We start from the raw sequence: 13,422 nt of genomic DNA, 5'->3' as shown, positions 1-13,422 counted from the left end.
GTTTTAGATGTCTTGGTTGACACATCTCTGCAACATCGCATGGACATCTGGGACAGTGCCTCTGGATTGGCAGACTGGGGTGGTGGTCCCCCTCTTTAAAAAGGGGGACCGGAGGGTGTGTTCCAACTATAGGGGGATCACACTCCTCAGCCTCCCTGGAAAAGTCTATTCGGGGGTTCTGGAGAGGAGGGTCCGTCGGATAGTCGAACTTCGGATTCAGGAGGAACAGTGTGGTTTTCGTCCTGGTCGCGGAACAGTGGACCAGCTCTTCACCCTTAGCAGAGTCCTGGAGGGTGCATGGGAGTTTGCCCGACCGGTCTACATGTGTTTTGTGGACTTGGAAAAGGCATTCGACCGTGTCCCTCGGGGAATCCTGTGGGGGGTGCTCCGGGAGTATGGGGTACCGGACCCCCTGATAAGAGCTGTTTGGTCTCTGTACAATCGGTGTCAGAGCTTGGTCCGCATTGCCGGCAGTAAGTCGAGCCCATTTCCAGTGAGAGTTGGACTCCGCCAGGGCTGCCCTTTGTCACCGATTCTGTTCATAACTTTTATGGACAGAATTTCTAGGCGCAGCCAGGGTGTTGAAGGGGTCTGGTTTGGTGGACTCAGGATTGGGTCACTGCTTTTTGCAGATGATGTTGTCCTGTTTGCTTCATCAGGCCGTGATCTTCAGCTCTCTCTGGATCGGTTCGCAGCTGAGTGTGAAGCGGCTGGGATGAGAATCAGCACCTCCAAATCCGAGCATGGTCCTCAGCCGGAAAAGGGTGGAGTGCCCTCTCAGGGTTGGAGGAGAGATCCTGCCCCAAGTGGAGGAGTTCAAGTATCTCGGGGTCTTGTTCACGAGTGAGGGAAGAATGGAGCGTGAGATCGACAGGCGGATCGGTGCGGCATCCGCAGTGATGCGGGCTCTGCATCGGTCTGTCGTGGTGAAAAGGAGCTGAGCCGTAAGGCAAAGCTCTCAATTTACCAGTCGATCTACGCTCCTACCCTCACCTATGGTCATGTGCTATGGGTAGTGACCGAAAGAACGAGATCGCGAATACAAGCGGCTGAAATGAGTTTCCTCCGCAGGGTGTCTGGGCTTTCCCTTAAAGATAGGGTGAGAAGCTCAGTCATCCGGGAGGGGCTCAGAGTAGAGCCGCTGCTCCTCCGCATCGAGAGGAGTCAGATGAGGTGGCTCGGGCATCTGATCAGGATGCCTCCTGGACGCCTCCCTGGTGAGGTGTTCCGGGCACGTCCAACCGGGAGGAGGCCCTGGGGAAGACCCAGGACACGCTGGAGGGACTATGTCTCCCGGCTGGCCTGGGAACGCCTTGGGATTCTCCCGGAAGAGCTGGAAGAAGTGGCCGGGGAGAGGGAAGCCTGGGCCTCTCTGCTTAAGCTGCTACCCCCGCGACCCGACCACGGATAAGCGGAAGAGGATGGATGGATGGATGGATGTTTTAGATGCTAACATTATATTCTCTGTTGGGAAAAGCCAGAGCCAATCAACTTTCGTTAGATAATCTGCAGAACATACCAATAAGAACAACAGGATATTGAACAGCAAGAACAGTATGATATTTGAATGATACCCAACTGTAAAAGCATATTCTGAACATTAACATAGATTCCAACTGTCTGGTTTATTAAGTTTGTATAACAATCCTCTCTGACTATAGACTGTGCTAACATATTTACAACTAATACAATGACAGGTGAATATAAATAATTGAAACAGTCACGTAGAAACATAATGAGTTTAAATTGTTACAGATTTATGGTGGTTTTTCATACTTTTTCACACAGTTTTCATGAATATCTAAGAATCTACATTGCACATAAAGTACATAATGTGCAAACTATACACAGACAGTGACTAGGCTATATACTGGACCCAGGTCCTTAGGCAATTCTGCCATCAGGAAATGTAAAACAGGTTGCTGAAATAAGTGTGTATATTATTACCTGTGACCTTCCAGTTTGAATCAACCAGTTGCTGAATTCATCCACTGGTTTAAATGACTCTGGATTTTCCTTCCCAAATGCAGCCTGATATTTATTTACACTTTCATTAAAGTACTTCTCTGCAAATTCTAAAAAGAAAACAAATAATCCATGTAGGCCATATTACTTTCGAATTAAAATACTGTTTTACAGGGAACAAAAATGCTACATGTATGTAGGCTTTTAATTTGTTTCTTTCTTGGTTATACTCAGTTGCCACATCATTTGGTACTCCTATCTATCCATCTAGAATTGGGCAAGACAACCCCCTCAACCCAGAACAACCTTAATTCTTTGAAGCATAAAGTTAGAGAAAATCCAAGCAAAATGACACCTTTTATTGTCTAACTAAAAAGATTACAATATGCTAGCTTTCGAGGCAACTCGGGCCCTTTCTTCAGGCAAGATGTACTCTTTACATGATTACATCTTGCCTGAAGAAGGGGCCTGAGTTGCCTCGAAAGCTTGCATATTGTAATCTTTTTAGTTAGCCAATAAAAGGTGTCATTTTGCTTGGCTTTTCTCTACATTCATAATGGCTAACATGGTACAACACCCTAGTACTACAAGCATAGAGGCATTCCTTGACTCAAACATCACATTTCCTACAGATTTTCAGGGCACATATTCATGCTACGAACCTCATCTCAAAGGTGCTCTATTGGATTGAAATCTAGGGAATATGAAAAGGTGGGACAGGTTTATGTTGCGTACACCAAATTCTGACCCTGTCGTGTACATGTCACATCAAAAGCCGAGATTCCTTACAGCAGGCAACAATTTTCCATATCTGTTTTTCAAGTCTGATGATCATCTATCCACTGAATAGCTGCCCTCATTTTTTGGTTCATAACCGAGAACAGCTCTTTTGCTGCTGTAGTCCAATACTTTATAAGGTCAGACCTGTTGTGTATTTACAGATGCTCATCTGCATACAACTGTTGTAAAGTGATGTTATTTTTGTACATTTTGCTGCTCATTCTGCTATCTGATCTCTCATTAATAAGGCATTTTACCTTCAGAACATTGAAACTTTTTTTATCATTAAATTCTCTGTAAACATCTAGAGAATGTTGTGTGTAAAATTCAACCTATACCAGCTGTTTCTCAGACACTAGATCCACCATTTCAAATTAACACTCTTACCACAAGTAACATCATTTAGAACATTGGTTCAACATGGATATATGGTGTTTTGCAATATGTGTGTAATCTCAAGACACAGATCAACACTTGATAACTTTTTTAGTCTGAAAAATGGACATACTCAGTAAGTGTGCACCCTTTAACCCTACTCAAAGCTGCTATAAATGACAAGGTATTTTTAAAATTTTATAAAGAATGCTTCAGTTTAGAATTCAATTTTATGTGGCAAATACCTATATAACATGACTGTGAAAAAATAAATGACTTTAAAAATGCCAAACTTATCCTTTAGACATATCTCTAAATCATTTATATATAGTACATCTTAAAATATTTGCAGATATCTTTAGAGTTTTAGATATTTCAAAATTTTTTAGACGCATTCACATGTAATACAAAACAGCACCTACTGTTAATGGCATCGCAGTTATGTTGGCGGAGAGTGGATGGGCTCCAGACTCAAAGGGCCACATTACCAGATATCCATAAAACCAGCCACAAAAATATATATTTTTTCTGTTTTCAAAAATGAAGTATTTACTATAAATATTTCAATTTTGAAAATAGAAAAATATTTTTTTTTGTATTTTTAGGCTTAACTAAGTGGAGAAAAAATATTGTTTTATATTTTTAGGCTTAACAAAGTGGTGTGGCACATTAAGTGATGTTACAGACAGGTGGTCGCAATAATAGGCAATGAATAATTACATCATGACAAGTGTTGCATAAAGCAGGTAACTGCCATGAAATCATCAGTGGAAGAGTGAACTGATGTTCAGCAGATAACTTCACATCAGGTGAATCGAGAAGTGTCTAGCTGCAGCCATCCATATGTCCGTGATTCAGGAGATCTATTGAATTGCACATTGTGCACAATGCACATTTATGTCAAATGATTTACATGCTAGAAAATCTGAGAAACGTGTGGCTATGGCTCACAGCACTATACAACAGTGCTGGTACACGAGAGACAATTGTACTACATGACATACTTAGCACAAGAAACATCTACCTGACAGTTGACATTATTCATAAATTAGATAAATCTTCCACAACACTAACCTTAACCATAGTGTAGGTATGTTTTATGAGAACAAGGCACAATGTATGCCTTCAAAATATGTGTGTTAGTAAAGACACAAATGACTGGACATATTGTGTAACATCACATACATATGAGCCAAAGTCTGGTAAACGTCATAGTATGAGTTGGATTTGATTGGCCCTTCAATGGGGCAAAGCTCCAGAGGTCTGCAGCTAGATTTGATTGGTCCAGTTCTGTTTACCTTTCTTGTAATTAATGATATATTTTAACATAAATTAAATTCTACTTTTTCATATATTAATTGTATTTCATAATATTGAATATTTAAAAGTTGAAGAAATTAACAGAAAACATTACAGATTTAGTAATAGTTGGGCTGCTTAGACTTTTTGGCAGCTCTAAATTAGCCCTGTATGAGTGTGTCCTGCAATGGGAACTGATGCTTGGAGGAAAGGCTTTAGCTTCCTGTAACATTGTAGTGGAAAAAGAAATATCAGAAAAAGGATGGAAGGACAGAAATGAAACATATACCCAATTTTCATTGGAAAAAGAGACTAGGATTTTAATTAATGTTGTCAATACAACACTGTCAATAAATGAGCTCAGATGTCAGCACATTAACTAAGGAATAGATTACCATTGTATTTTAACTTTTTAGTGGCAGCATAGCTTTTTGCCAGAAGTAGTGCAGCATTGGCAGCCTCTTCACAATCATCTGTGTTGTTGGCCACAGTTATTGAGTAAGCCTTTAACAAAAAGAAAATGAAACAGCAAGTTGTCATAGAAAGTAATAATCAGATATCCAGCCCTTATTTCAACAAACCATTTTTCAAGGTACATTTGATCAAAAATGAAGTATCACATTATTGATAAAGCATCAGATATGCACACAAAAAGAGATAGACAATTACTATTCTTATTTTTCATGGAAAATAACAAGAGGACTTACAATGAACATAAAGAATGATAATCACAAATAGAAAAAAAGAGTAACATTTTTTACCATTTCATACATTGCAATTTTAGATATTTGTATTAAAAAATCTACAATTGCTAATTATTATCTTAGTAAAAAGTGTGATTATGAAGAATTATAATAATAACATAAGCATAATAGACTAAACATCCATCCATTACCTAACCCGCTACATCCTAACTACAGGATCACGGGCGTCTGCTGGAGCCAATCCCAGCCAACACAGGGCGCAAGGCAAGAAACAAACCCAGGCAGGGCGCCAGCCCACCGCATGCCACACACACACCAAGCACATACTAGGGGCAATTTAGAATCACCAATGCACCTAACCTGCATGTCTTTGGACTGTGGGAGGAAACCGAAGTACCCGGAGGAAACCCATGCAGACACGGGGAGAACATGCAAACTCCACGCAGGAAGGACCTGTAAAGCGAACCCGGGTCTCCTCACTGTGAGGCAGCAGCGCTACCACTGCGCCACCGTGCCGCCCTAGACTAAACATACTTTTGGAATTTAAAATATAATCATGCTTTAGATGTAACTGTTCAGACAGCCATTAGAATATTACAGATTGTTTCCCTATATATACTCTGTAGGTGTAATTATCTAGGGAAGGTATTGCAATGGAGTCTAAATTTCAACTTTCAGTTTTCAACAATTGTATACATTTTAGGCATACCTAAATACAATTTGAACATTTTTAGAATGATTAATAGAAAGAAATTATGGCAATAAAATGTCTTTAATCATATTACATGACCAAGACTTTAAAATCATATACTGCAAACTATTCTTTGAAACCTGATTACAAAGATCTTATTGTCCAATTAAAAAAATATTAGAGATTCTTACACAAGAAAACCAATCCTTAGTTCTCTCCTGCACAGTTTGAATTACCCATTCTGTAAATGTCAATTTTCATTTTGTTATGTATACGTCACTTTTAAAAACTGCATAAATTGCACCTACCCTTCAGCTGATCAGTAAAGTTGCTAATTATGATTGTGATTAAAAATGCCATGTTAACTGGAAGCTTCTGATACTTAAAATAATTAATAAGGGGCAGTAAGCACTTCAATATGCACATTCAAGGTAATTTTATTTTACAGAGCAATTATAACATTGACTCTTGATATCATTAAACTGAAGGAGATAAATGGTGTTCTCTTATGAGTTTTTCAAATAGGATTTCTCTGAACAGTTACTCATGTCTTCTCGGTTTAGAGAATATTTTCCCTGCTACTGTGGTTGAGCAATGCCCGTGTTGGCTAATTTTATGTAATTTTAAAATAAAAGAACTTATAATTTACAGCCTGAATTAAGAATTAAGTATAGTGTAAGAGAGAGAGAGTGGGTCTCCATGTAATTGGAATCTTCAAATGAATTTGTTATAGTGTACCCCATCTTTTATAGCTGTGACCTTTGACTGGCAGTATATATACAGAGGATGTAAATGTGGTTATCTTCATCCTGTACAGGCTGCAGCAGGCTTTAGTGTGCAGTGTATAAGGTCCTGGTAGTAGCAGACAATGCAGGCTGGGGAAGAGCCTGTGATCACCATAGTGATTTTTTTTATTGACATAAACCTCCCTATAAGTGTTCTGTTAGCTTGAATGAGGGAGGCAACAATCAATGGCTAATTAGCAGGAATAAATGAATGCTATGGGAGTAAAGTAAAATAAGACAGAGCAGGCAGTGACCTGTAGGAAGTGTGAATTCCCTTTTATTCAGTTAGCATAATCAGTCCCTAGACAAAGCATATCCTCACCCATTACTTTTGTGTCCATCCATGCTTGGACAACTCTATTCCTATATGAGCTTGTACAAATGTATCAGCAAAATGAATTAGTACAAGTCACAGAACATATGAGGACATCACCTTGGGATTTACTGTACATACTTTGCAATATTTTTCAGCTGCAGTACTGATAGTATATATATTTCTATTAATAATAGACAGACATTACTGAAAATGTATTTATGCTCTGTTTTGTTTAGTGACTCATTATCAAAGGTGATTCTAATAATTAGCTATATTATTTATTGATAAACAGACAGGGATTCATTACAAATTCTATACCATATAATCTTTCAAAGAAGGCAATAAAATTCTAATTACTTGTAGCAGATGCTCTACAGCCTCCTCATGACGTGCTCTCATCTGTTCAGCTTTTCCCATTTCCTGATATATGACGATTAGCTCTGAACTGTCTTCTCCTTTACAGGCCTTTACATATGTTGCAGCTTTTTCAAAGAATGTAATGGCAGAAGCTGGCTTGTTCTGCAGAATGGCGACTCTGTGGGTATATATAAAAGTAAGCTACAATGAGATTAAGAGAAAACAGAAGACTTGTACTTCTAAACAAAGGTCAAGCAGAATAGCAGGAAGAACAAACAAAAATACACCTTAAGTAAGATCCATGTTCATTTCATGATTTGTCAAGACCAATTCCCTATTAAGACTGCTACAGATTTACAGTGTTATAGCAAGACTGACAGAAAGATAGACTTGGGCCTAAATAAATAATTTGATCTAGCCACCAGGGGCCTCATGTATAAACGGTGCATACGCACAATGTATAAAACCTAAACTTGGCGTAAAGGCATGCACATTTCCACGGTAGCTCATACTCTGTCGTATGCAAGTTCTCCACTCGGTTTTGCAGACTGCCGGCACCCAGCGTCAAAGCAGTGCTACTGTTCCTGTGTGGTTTATCTTTCTTTTTCAGATCCATATCCCTGGTGCAGCTTTATAAATACACTGAAATTAACCACATATTGTTTATTAGTTTAATGCATCTGATTGTAATTAACCTGTACAATATAATGGTCTACAGAATGGTCAAACTATTTCAAATACCATAGCTGCTTTAGCGTTGTTACTCTCACAGCACCTTCTTTTTCATCTTTTAGCTGCTCCCGTTAGGGGCTGCCACAGCGGATCATCTTTTTCCATATTACTCTCACTGCACCACTCGGAGCAGCTGATCGGAAAGAGAATTATCGGTATACAGCATCAAGCACACGCTGCCTCAGCCATGCTTCCTGTTTGAACTGCTCTCACATGGCAAACGCTTTAAAACCTTTCCTGTACGGACCTCGTGGTTCAAAAAGAGTTTCATCCCAAGAACTCTAAAAGCACTCAATCAGTCCATCATGTGCTTCTTGTAGAACTGTTTGTACTTATAAGTGCAATTACCTCACTGTAAACTTGCACTACAGTTATAATATTGCACAACCTGAGCCACTTTATAAAGCGCGTATTTACATATGATGACAATATCATTTTTAAGATGAAATGCAGCAAAATATGTTTATTATATTATACAGATAAAACTAACTTCATTTAAATAATCTATATTGTTAATAATTAAAGGACACGCTAGCAAGGATCTGGTGCTCCGTTTACGGATTGTTCCTGCCTCGTACTGTATGCTTCACTGGGACTGGCGTGAAGGATAGAATAATTAAACATGTACTACAGAGATATTTCAATGTTCCTTAAAAGTTTTGAAGAATTGGCATTATAAGCCTACAGATGGCTTAACGTCTATTACAGAGCTGATTGTGTGTTGATTGGGTATTTGGAGAAAGAAAAGGAAGGACAGGAATTGGGGGTTAGTACGTTTGAAAGAGACAGTACTGCTGCAATAAATTATTTCATCGAAGGTCGCGAACAATCACTGCACCACCGTGTTCCCATATTTAATAACATGCTTTAACTCCTATCATCATGAAAATTATATCAAGTATACATCTCAGTATTTTAATTATTCAGAGAGCTGTAATATTACGAATGTAATGGACTCTGGGTCCAGTCGGAGGAAGACAAAGCATGGAAGCACGTAGTGATTTACACACATAGAGCACATAGAGGATCAAATACAAAACAGAGAGCATTTAATGTGCTACTTTAGTTACGATGGGATTTGAGAAACTAGTAAATTAAACGATTTTAAGATGAAGTTTATGATGTTTTACTTTAATGACAAAATAAACTACGTGATTAAAGTGGAAATTTCGAGATTAAAGTTGACATTTCATGCTTTTTTTCCCACTGTGTGCCTATTTTTTTTCTCTGTACCCTACTAAGCTTTCATATGAAACTCAGACAGTGAGACGACTCGGCTTTTCACGGCAAATTTGATATGTGACAACTTTTTTTATTTCGGGCACTGTGCGACTTTGTGAACTTGAGCTTTCGAGTTTCTCCGAGACGCTATGTCACTCGATCAACTTCCTTTTCTTGTTTATACCACTGTTTAAACCAACAAATAGCATGTTTTTTTCTTTGCCTCCACTTGGTATTCGCTGAAATTGTTCTGTTTTTCCTCGTGGTCTTGCCATTGTCTTTTCACAGAACACTGAGCTTAAGTGCTATTTATATTGATTTACATATCTATACTAATAAAAGGCAAAGCCCTCACTCACTCACTGACTCACTCACTGACTCACTCACTGACTCACTCACTGACTCATCACTAATTCTCCAACTTCCCGTGTGGGTGGAAGGCTGAAATTTGGCAGGTTCATTCCTTACAGCTTCCTTACAAAAGTTGGGCAGGTTTTATATCGAAATTCTACTCGTAATGGTCATAACTTGAAGCAGTTTTTCTCCATTTACTGTAATGGAGATGAGCTTCAACGCCGTGGGGGCGGAGTTTCGTGTGACATCATCACGCCTCCCACGTAATCACGCAGCACATAGAAAATCAGGAAGACCTCAAAAAAGCGCTGAAGAAAACATGCATTATATAATTGAGAAGGCAGCGAAACAATAAGAAGCGAGCGAGTCACATATACAACCATATTCATGAGTTCTGCTACTTCGGAAACAAAGCACGATGTAAACCTACACTTTAAATTAAGTTTATAGACAGGCTGCCGCTGGCGTTTGTAATTTAGTGCCTGCCCATATAAGGCTGTCCGTCAGCGCAATCCAATAGCAAACTGCCACGGGTAAATATTCACGGGTGAAGGACTGTGCTTATGCAGAGGAAGATGAGATGGTCAGGGTGGTGTTTGACACAAACTCAGCGAAACTGCGAGAGAAAGTTTTAAGTGCCAGGACTAAGGTAACATTAAATAAAGCTATGGACATAGCACGAGATGGCACCAGCACAGCTGGGAACCTTCGATGCAAGTACACCGAGTGGCTCACGTGTACTGACGCAGTGCACAGATAAAAGCAACAGTTCCAAAGAGCTGAACAAAACCGAATTACACAATTGAAAAGGCAGCAAAAATATGAAGCGCCTGATAAGCATATTCATAAATGCAGCTACTGTGGAAACAAAGCACACGGTGGAAAAGTCAATGTCCCGCTAAAGGAAGACAGTGTAAAAACCCCGTGCATGCAGTGTGTCAGGTCTCAGATAAAGAAGAAGACGAGCTGTTTATTGATGCAGTAAGAAACGAATCGATGAATGAAACCTGTCATCTTTACAACGATTGACAAACACGGAATGTAACTTGAACACAACACATCCTACAAATACGAACTTGATTGAAAGAAATAATGATAATCAAATCCTTGATGACAGCAACACTCAGTAACACTCACAAAACAAATACTGTATATTGACAGTCATGTTACGTTATTTTTAAAATGTTCCCTTTTCTTTTTCTACCTTTTTTAACACACTACTTCTCCGCTGCGATACGCGGGTATATATATATGTATATATATATATATATCCCGCTCTACATACTCGAATAATGGATACTTTATTCGCCATCAATGATTGTTTTGGTAAAGCCATACTCAGTGTATTCATTAGATGAACGGTAAAAAAGTAAGAGCGAGGAGAGGATGACTCATTGAGGCATGCAGGCTGTAGTGCGCGTCAACTCTATCTGAATTGCGATCACATTTGAAAAAATATATCTTTTCAAGTTCTATTTAGTCCATATGTGTCAAACTCAAGGGCAGCGGGCCACATCCGGACCGTGTAATTATATCCGCCCGCGAGATCATTTTATATACTGTATTATTGTTATTAAAGCCGGGGTATATGAAGCGCTGGTAACACAATAAACTACGGATCCCATAATGCAGCGCTTCAGCTGCCTTGCCGAACACTTACCGCTTACTAGAGCTGAGTTTGCACGGCGCTTTGGTGACTTTGAAGAACAAAAAAAGTCCGTCTACATGCGTCTCGAACCTTGTGCATGTTTGGTAGCACATATCTGTGTGAGAAGCTCTTCTCAGTGATAAAGAATAACAAAACAGCACACAGGAGTCGCCTCACTGATGAGCATCTGCAATCCATCCTGAGAATCTCCACAACACAGAACCTCACACCAAACAGAAACGAACTTGTGGCCAAAAAAAGATGCCAGGCGTCCAGCTCTAAAATGACATATGAGCAAAGACAACTGAATGATTTGATTTTTATTGCACGTAAGAGCGGGAGTCAACCCGTTTTAACAAACAGCGTATTGCACTGATACGAAATAGCTGTGTGTGTATATATGTAGATATGTATGTATATGTATATATATGTTTATATATGTGTGTGTATGTATGTATATATATATATATGTATTTGTGTGTATATATGTGTGTGTATGTATGTATATGTGTGTATATATGTAGATATATATGTATGTATATATGTGTATATGTATAGATATGTGTATATATATATATATATGTTTATGTGTGTGTGTGTAAATATATATATATATATATATATATATATATATATATATATATATATATATGACAACAACACTCATCACTCACAACAGTGACAAAACAATTACATTGACAATCAGGTTACGTTATTTTCAAAATGTTTCCTTTTCTTTTCATTGCTTCTTTAATACACTACTTCTCCGCTGCGAAGCGCGGGTATTTTGCTAGTTATACATAAGAGGCGTAATTCTGGGAGCAGTTGGGGCGGGACAGCAGGCGCATCCACGTGCTTTAATTTCCACACTGACTGGGATTTATGTAGCGGAGGAATGTGGAAGTTGAGGAATGCACAGATTTATGCATCTGGATTTTTTTGTGCGCAAGTACATTTCCGCTTTTGTGCTTATGTCATGTTATAGTGCGAATTCTATGCACAGCATTATGCATGAGGCCCCAGATGAGTGAAAGGAATACCATGCAATAAATATAAATGTTATATTTCAGCCAGGGTTCAAATCCTTGTTTTATGTCTTCTTTGTTAATTGTCTATGCATGTATGCCTTGGTTACAGGTGGTTCCCCAAGAGATGGGGCCATCAGCCCTATAATGGTGTAGTCAATCCACAGTTCCTTAGGGTTCATTTGAATGAGCTTGTGAGTTGGAGAGTGTTGTTTTAGATTTTGCTGTGGTTTGTGATTTAATTGAATATATTCACCATTTGGCTCTGTTTTTTGGCATCACCTTGGATTTTATATTGGGACATGGTTTGTATTGGATTGCCTTTATTGTGTCAGGCAACACGTTTTGCATTTTTATGCCCCAAAAAGCTTACTTTTCTTCAAGATTAGTTTTTACTAAAATAAATCTTTCATTTTTATAAAGATACTTTGTTTGTCTTGGAAGGTTTTTGTGACTTTGTGCTTGGGAACTCACAAGAATCACAACGATAAGCATGAAAATGTGTTTCTACTGAATTAAAATTTATGGAAAGATATGATAAAAAAGCAAAACGATTAACCTGCCCAGTGCCAGATTGACATCTTTTTCTGTGATCATTATTGGCAGATGTTGCATTCCTCTAAGACTTTGCAGCTCATCTAAAATGTTTTCAGCTTTAAGCAGATTTTGATGAGCTTCTCTGACAGTGTTTTAGTCAAGGTTGAAACAAAATCAAACTAAACAGTATTAGTATCAAAGAAAATGTTTTCATACAAAAAGTTAACAATAATAATGAGTGTATTGTATCTAAATAGTCATCAAATACCAAAACACAACAAATACCACAAAATATACTATTTCTTTACATGATGATATACTGTGCCATTTGAATGATTATTGAAAAAATATAGTAATTAAAATGGATTTATCTATGTTCAATGAAGACTATTAGCTGATACTGTTACAATAGGAATTTTAATGGCTTGCTACAGGGCACCTGTTAATCATGTTTTGCTATGTAACACAAACAAAATCTTTCTTAAGTTCTTGTTACATAGCAGTATGTGGTTAACAGTTGCATTGTATTTTAAAGTATTATTATTGCTTGATGACCATTAATAACAGAAATTAAAGCCTTTGTTAAGGTCTTGTTACATAGTAGTTATTTAATAAAGGAGCTTATCTGGTGCT

The 13,422-nt window shown here is 38.3% G+C and overlaps 1 protein-coding gene across 2 annotated transcripts in view; it reads right to left on the bottom strand.

Moving 5' to 3' along the window:
• Positions 1–13,422, bottom strand: part of LOC120528566 (tetratricopeptide repeat protein 23-like) — a 39,225-nt gene that overhangs the window by 13,971 nt on the left and 11,832 nt on the right. For both annotated transcript variants that reach the window (XM_039752748.1, XM_039752749.1), the window contains 4 exons: positions 12,812–12,937; positions 7,273–7,450; positions 4,815–4,923; positions 1,948–2,075 (listed from right to left, as the gene is read on the bottom strand). In XM_039752748.1, coding sequence (XP_039608682.1) covers positions 1,948–2,075; positions 4,815–4,923; positions 7,273–7,450; positions 12,812–12,937 — 541 coding nt within the window. The remainder of the gene's footprint in view (positions 1–1,947; positions 2,076–4,814; positions 4,924–7,272; positions 7,451–12,811; positions 12,938–13,422) is intronic.

Source organism: Polypterus senegalus, chromosome 4 (genome assembly GCF_016835505.1).
Source record: "Polypterus senegalus isolate Bchr_013 chromosome 4, ASM1683550v1, whole genome shotgun sequence".
In the NCBI taxonomy this organism is placed as follows: Eukaryota; Metazoa; Chordata; class Cladistia; order Polypteriformes; family Polypteridae; genus Polypterus; species Polypterus senegalus.
The sequence above is the reverse complement of the archived record's forward strand: the minus strand, read 5'-3'. Positions and strand labels throughout refer to the sequence as shown.